We start from the raw sequence: 7,650 nt of genomic DNA on the forward strand, positions 1-7,650 counted from the left end.
TAACATAACTTTTTGCATTGTTAAATATTTGGTAAAAATCGCATAAATTCATGATGGTTGTCCTGCATTGTTACCACAATGGATTTGCTTTCTGCAAAAATAATGACCACACAAATTATGGAACACAGTGTTCAAAACAATTTCTGGTCTATATACCTATAATGCTTGCTGGTGCACTGCTTTTGTAAGAGACTGACTTGTAAAAGACTTTATTAGCACGAGTTTTCGCGAGCTTCATCTCGCTTCATCAGGTGCAGCAAATGGCGCCATTTAATAGTCAGTCTCTTACAAAAGCAGTGCACCAGCAAGCATTATAAGTGTTCAAATAGAGCATGTCAGATTCTATCAAATTTATTTTTGAGTAAATAAGTTGATCAAAAATTAAATAAACAGTGCACAGAAAGGCGTTTTTGCAGTAAAAATAGTACGTACACATAATAAAGTTGCATAATTTGTGCAACTGTATATTCACCTACTAAACACAAAGAATGAAAGGGCCAATCGATGATAAATGTTTGCACATGTTATACAAGTACGATTTGTGAAAACTGATTAAAAAACTTTTAAAAAAATATTATAAACAAGCTTAAAGAACCATAAATTACTAATGATGCTGCCAGGCATGTTTTATTGCTGCAATACAGCTCTTCTGGCCATGAATTTATTATTTTAAATTATTGCCAGAAAAGCCGTTTAGCGGCAATTAAAGAACAATGCTTGCATTGCAAGCATGTGAAATGAAAATAACCACTATAGCATTATTACCACTGATGAAAATGTTTTTTTAATATTGTGTTGGTTTAACTTCATTCAGTTCCAGGTTTGATTTTAAACCTTGATTAAAAATTCCTCCAATTTCTGTTTCATCATTATCCATCAGTGGCACTCTTTTGTTTATGTGAAACTTGAAATAGATAAAAACTGCAACGACAGCACAAATTCCAACAAAATCAACTGTTATCCAAATTCCAAGAAACTGAGCTTTGCTCATGTTCCATAGTACTTTGTCTGTGTAACTGAACACTTGACTGTAGTCAGTGGTCACAGCATGTACCCCTTGACACCACGATCTGCTGAAGGCCCAGTTTGCATTAACAACATAAGCAATGACTGGGATCCCAAAATTGATTATATCCTCAGTCACATCACTGTGTAGCAGGTTAAAATAATTTATGTCATATGCTGTTGCATTTGAAAATGCATTGGCAGAAACTAATTTGAAAAATGGTGCCAGCTTATTAACTACATCCTGATGATCGTTGTATATCCACAAAACTTTGTTTTGTTTAATGGTGGAGTTCAAAATTGTCTCAACAGTAACATTAATCCAATTTTCAAAATATGGATGTCCTTCAGGTGGTCTAAAAAGATCAAACATAATGCTTGTGTTTAGGCTCTCTGCGAAGTTGGCAAACTGCAGCAAAGAAGGAATTTTCTGCTTTTGAATTATTTGCTTTTCCTCAACTGTCAGATGGTGATTGGTCAAAAATGGATTTCTATGCAGAAACCAATTACCAGCATTCAGCTGCTGAAGTTCTTCCCATGTAAATGTGGCAGGATTGTTGTTTTTTCTTTCAGGAAACACCTTAGCAACATTAGTTGTTCTTAACAGTGATGTATCATGCATAAGAAAGGGCACACCATCTGATGAAATGCGGACGTCAGATTCGAAACAAAAAACACTGAATTCTGCGGATTTGTTAAAGGCAGATATGGTGTTTTCTGGACGAATTGATGATGCACCACGATGCGCCAACAAAAGTGGCTTTAAATTTTTGGCCATGTTTGTTCCAATGCACGGAGAATACAACCACAATGGAATTGAGCATAGAAAAACAAGTACAATTGAATATGATAAAATGGTAAGAATTTTAAAACTAGACCTCTCCAGATTACACATGACTGCTCCACAGTACCATGAAAACAACACCCATAAAAAGAGTGCAGAGAGCTGCAAAAATGGGCCGGTAATTTGAAAGGATACTCCAATGCTTGCCCACTGGTAAGACCAAAATGTTTCAACCAACACAAAGGCAGCAATTACTAATGCCAAAAAAAAAAAAATGAAAAAAACGTGAGAAAAATGCAAGTACAAATACCATTTGAAGAAAATTCTTACAAGGCCTGATGTTAAAACGATTATTACATAAGTAACAATTACAATTGTAAGTATAAGCAAAAAGATGTACCAATGAAACCATGACTTTAACACCTCAAAAATAAAATCATTTGCATCATTAAAATCGTTACCAATGATACTCCAGCAGTACAACCAAATTATTGCCAAAATAACGATTGCTATTAAAAACCAGAACAACACTTTATTTGTGAGTGTAGTCTTTTTGTCATCATCTCTCTGTCGGGAACATGGGTATAAGGATGAAACACAAAGAGTACACTTGGTTTCCATTTTTGCATAGTAAAGAAAACAGAAGCCACAGCTACAATAAAACTATGTTACTGAAAACAATCAAACATCATCAGTTTTGAGCGAATCCCACATACCACGAAAGTCGACAAAACTTTAAACACACATAACTCTTCCAATACTTGTGGGACTTCGATATTTTTTTGACAAGATGCATAAATTAGCACAAAATTTATGAAAATGTAAAAATTAATAATTTCGAACGACCTTTTGTAACAGATATTAATATAATAAGCATTGTCATAAATCAGCTATAACTTTAGTCATAGGTTGACAGAAAAGATAATTCAACCAATTTAAAATTACTTTACAGTGATACCTAAATTGTGTGCGATTTCGTGGGGGCTATATGTTTGCGAACTGAATAATAAATATAACCGTCATAACAAGAATCAGTCTTTCACTTATAACTTTGGCTGCAGTTCGATGGGAAAGACAATTCTAGCACCATTGCAAAGCTTACACAAATACCTTTCCAAAGAGGGGCATGTAAACAAGGTTGTATTTCTATTTCACAAACTGTTCCATCTCCACCACTGCATTATTTTTTCGTCTAAAAATTTTATTTTTTCGAATCTAAATGTAACAATATCAATTTTACTTTTGCTGCTGACCTCGTAAGGTAACCCGCGTTTAAACTTTTGTTAACTGGCGATTTTTTGTCAACTAACATTCCCTGGTCAACAACCAGCTTTCCCAACAAGTATTTCAGTTGGGGAAATACCCAAACGTACTGTAACTACAGCAAAGAAGAAGGTTTTACGCCAGAAAAGTCACAATTCCAATTATATTTAGCCGAAAAAGTTTTTACCAAACAAAAGACGAAAAACATATGTAAATGGAGCTGTTTTGTTTCAACGTAGTTCCTGTGCAGCCCAACCTGTTCGACACCAACATCCAAGCTGGTCTATAGAAATCAATCGTCAACACATCGCCTCGTAAAAAACAACTGGCTGCAGTGGTAATTTCGTGCAACAGATCGTTACGTACTGTTTGCAGGTACAGGTCGCGGATCCTTCAGGATTTTCAATAATCTGCTCCGGCTGAGATTCAAGTCCGGGTGTAACGTCACCATGCGAGTTTGTTCGCATTTTAAAATTTTTGAAGAATGGAGTTTTATCAATCACAATAGCGCGCGTGTAGATTACCGCGCATTCCGTTTTTTTTTTGAAAAATACAATGATTGGATTGAAAATATCGACACACAGCAAAAAATGCAGGAAAAACGCTGAGTAGTCTATTTTCTATAATCGCCAGTGAACGCCACGTAGGCCTAAATACGAACACATTTGTTTCGACAAGGTTGCTTAGCATTTTCATACATGTCAAATTCAAATTGCAAACATGGCCGCTGGACGTCAGATTCTTCTCTGTACGTGGTTTCTTCTGTTATCAAGTAAGTTTTATGTAGGTTAGGTTTTTTTCAATGAGAGCTCACAAGTGAACAAATTTATTTTAGAAAACTACAAACTTATAATGGGTTAACATCGCCTTATCGTATAATTGTCGGTGGTGACTATAATGAACAATACTAGAAAAACTATACAAATACATAATAGCAAAAAGGCTATTTGATATACTGATATACAAAGTAGGCCTATTGCCTGTATGCAGCATATTCTTCGGCTGTGTTTTTTGATGATCTATTCAAACTCCCTGGGAAGAAGAATGACCTTTCCATATCCCTCACTGGATCTCAAATCGAAGGCCTTCTAAAAAACTGCTATAGTTGTCATGGAACAACCATCAGTGCAGTCACATCATCATGCTGGGAATCTGTGGATGAATCACATACACGATTTGTGTCTGTAACGCCATGTTTTGGAGCTTGTTCGGTTAGTCCTATAGAATGATGAAAAATTGTCAACAATTTTAAAATGTCAATACTTGCCGACTGTTCAATGACCAGCACACATGGTTTAGTTTTGCGCCTTAGCAATTGAGCTGGACCAAATTTGTACATTTATTGTAGACAACGGTGCTTAACCACACTATCATAGGATTGGTGGAATTCACTCGTCGTTGTGAGCCTGAATGTAATGCGACATGTTACAACACGGACCAAAACACACATCTGTGTAAGCACTGCTGCTTTGGTGACAGGTAACCACTGTAGATTCACGTGTTCACTATGTTGGGTTGAAAACATGGATGTGTTTAGATGCAACGAAGTTCTTCCGGGTTATGTTCCAGAAAGACACGACTCAGCAAAACATGCGAGTGATCAAAACCTCCGTGCGTGGATTACTGGAGTATTGGCTAAACCGCGCCACCATGCGGCCGATCCCTCCAACAAAGTATAACCAAATTGTTGACCCCAATACGTTTTTAATAAGTTACGTCTTGTTTCAGGTGGCGGCAAGAAAATTTATCTCGAAAATGTTTCTGCAATTTGGGATTGTCGCGGAATTGAACACGTTTAAGATATGGCAAGTGTATCAAGAAGATCGCGCGCCAGTCAACATTAATTCGGTGACTTTTTGTTTTGTACATTTGCAGGTTGAAACTGAACACTAAAATATTTGTCCTCGCGAGGCTTACAATAATAGGCTGTAACGTATCACATCTGGTAAATCTTACCTTTAACATTTAAGTATATCAAAACCGTGGTGAGGGGATACAACATCATCGCCACAATCAGAGGTTTGAACTACGGAAAATTGGATGACAGAATCACAGTATTAATAGCGCATTACGACACTCACACTGACGGCACACCAGGAGTGGATGACAACGGATCGGGGGTTTCAGCCCTTCTTGAAATTGCGAGATTGCTTACAAGAAATGAATCATGCTCGAGGTGAGACTGAAATTTATAAAATTTAAAAACTTAAAATTTGGTCCCTGATGGATTTCAGAAACCATAGTGTTGTATTGGTGGCAACTGACTTTAAGGAAGAAGGACAATTTACTGACGGCCTCGCTGGGAGTGGATACACGAACTGTTATGTTGGCCATGAGTTCAGCGGACTTGCCGGGTCTGCCCACTTCTTATGCGGTTGGTTGTTGCCACACCTTCGTCGAACTGGGTCTCGCCTCCGAGTTGCGATCAACCTAGATTCGCTTCTTAATTATGATACGAGGTAATGCTTTCACAACCACTTACCCTAATGACATTATAGACTCAGATGTAATTATATACAATTGACATTATTATTTTACTTGACATTAACAAATGTTTTTTTAATGTGAACAACTGAAATTTTAGTCCGTCCTCACAATCCATGCCCAACTTTCATCAACTTCTGAGCAGAAACACAAACGCAGAATTAAATCGGGTACTTCGAAAATATGAAAGCCAGGTAAATGTTTGGGTTTGTTTCTTTATTTCAGATGTTTTGCAATTAGGAATGATAATTATGTTACAACGTCGCAGATATCACGGCGGAGATTTGCAGGAGACTGGTTGCTTGCCTCGTACATCGACGTTGATACAGGGTTTGGTAATACGTCACGGTATGCCTCACAACTGCACGAAATGTGGGGAAACACAGAAAACAGCAACACTGAACCAGGGTTCATAACCCAACGCTTATCAGCAACAGGTATGTGTTTCTAAGCTGTCATTTGGTCCTTTGGTCTCGTATGCAACCCGTTTGACACGAGTACTCATGTTTGCTAACAGGAAGCGAAATCGCGCAACACGACGACTGTTTGGTGTTTCAGCACCTCAGAAATCCGCTGCCTTGCATATCGCTCACAGATACAGGTGACACAAAGTTTCTTGACTCCTTTTTTTGCACATGACATTAGAGTCTGGGAAAAATTAAAGATTTTTTTAAGTTTTTTTTTGTGTCACCAAGGAAAGACTTTTTGTGATAGACGTGTTACATTATACGGATGTTTGTTAACTGCTGCTTGACAACATAACTTTTAAACACGTTTTGCAAAACTGTAAATAAATTAAACCTAATGATCTCGCTACGATTGTTGTGATCGCCCTTCTGCCAATTATAAGAATGTAGATTGTTAAATTAAACCAGGCACGAAAACAATGCACATGCAGTTTGTTTAGTGCTCTGTCTCAAAATAGTTACAACCGACATGTGTTCAGTTTAATCAAAACTCCCAAAAGTCATGTGAGTGAGTTTGACTTTTATTTAATTAAATAACAAAACATCCACAACAGGGTCTTTGAGAGGTTTTATGAGGCGGTGTCATCAAGCGGCTTGCGACGATAAAACTCACGTGACGCAGGAAAATATCGAATTTCTTGCTCGGGTAAGTATTACCACCTAAACATAACCCGTGTGTCTGCATATTCTACTCTTCACAGATTATCGACACAGTTTGGAAAGTGGTGGAAAACATAAGTGAGGGAAATTGCGAAATTGATAACGAAGAAGTAGAAGTTGCTCCAACTATGGAAGTTGAAACAACAATCGCAACCACGGCCGCCACGATTCAATGTGATGAACCAATCCTACAAGTATGTGGAATCGGTTACAAGAAGTATTACTTGTGAGATATCCGCTTTAAAACCCTTCTGTGTAACAGGGTTCTTTAACCTCATTGCTGAACACGAACACCACCATAACAGCCACCTGTCGTTTAACTTCTTTTTCTCTTGAGTTGTGCGATCCAAGGCCAAGCTCACAATGGGCTCAACTCGACGGTAAACCTGGTTGGCGTCCCAAGAAAGGAAGGAAATCTAGGAATCGTCAGCTTTGGTTCGAGCTCGTTTATTTTTTGCAAGATTGAAAGTAACATCAGTGAACCCCAAAAATGGTTTCACAAAAAGGAAACAATTTTAGAATCTTCGTTGTCAAATGCGACCTTACACTGTAAAGCCCAACGCAATATTTCATTAAAATGAAGACCATATAATTACAGGTTAAAAGTTGACTTGGGTCGAAGATTCAACGTGACCGGGATCAGTGTTCAAGGAGTGCCAGGGTTTGGCTACATCCGATCATTCATGCTCTCATACAGCAACGACAATCTCAACTGGCGTTGGCATATTCCGTCAGACCCGGAGTGGGCTGGTGGTTCGCGTCGTTCGGAAATCAATGGAAACACCAACGGTAAAACGGCGGTAAAACGTGCGATCAACCCCAATATTGCTGCGCGCTATGTACGAGTCCACCCGCAAAGGTGGAAACGACGAATAGCCCTGAGGCTGGAAGTTTATGGATGTCTTTCCTAACAATTATGTGCGGCAAATAATTAATTACGGATATTTGTGGATTTGTATTCTCCAGATCTGCGTTGTAGATTCTCCC

At 38.1% G+C, this 7,650-nt stretch overlaps 2 protein-coding genes across 2 annotated transcripts; one reads left to right on the forward strand and one right to left on the reverse strand.

Moving 5' to 3' along the window:
* Window positions 1–398: 398 nt before the first annotated feature.
* Window positions 399–3,275, reverse strand: LOC145899432 (glycerophosphodiester phosphodiesterase domain-containing protein 5-like). Its single transcript, XM_082988207.1, has one exon. The coding sequence runs from the start codon at window positions 2,408–2,410 to the stop codon at window positions 785–787; it is 1,626 nt and encodes a 541-aa protein (XP_082844333.1). The 5' UTR covers window positions 2,411–3,275; the 3' UTR covers window positions 399–784.
* A 497-nt stretch (window positions 3,276–3,772) lies between these two features.
* LOC145898131 (uncharacterized) lies at window positions 3,773–7,574 on the forward strand. The gene is made up of 14 exons (XM_082986564.1): window positions 3,773–3,824; window positions 4,043–4,263; window positions 4,401–4,531; window positions 4,590–4,725; window positions 4,781–4,900; window positions 5,023–5,228; window positions 5,287–5,511; window positions 5,637–5,730; window positions 5,805–5,973; window positions 6,054–6,137; window positions 6,558–6,649; window positions 6,705–6,857; window positions 6,926–7,098; window positions 7,262–7,574. Exons 1-14 carry the CDS (start codon window positions 3,773–3,775, stop codon window positions 7,572–7,574), a joined length of 2,169 nt encoding a protein of 722 aa, XP_082842690.1.
* Window positions 7,575–7,650: the final 76 nt, after the last annotated feature.

The sequence above is a fragment of the Ascidia mentula genome, chromosome 4 (genome assembly GCF_947561715.1).
Source record: "Ascidia mentula chromosome 4, kaAscMent1.1, whole genome shotgun sequence".
NCBI lineage: Eukaryota > Metazoa > Chordata > Ascidiacea > Phlebobranchia > Ascidiidae > Ascidia > Ascidia mentula.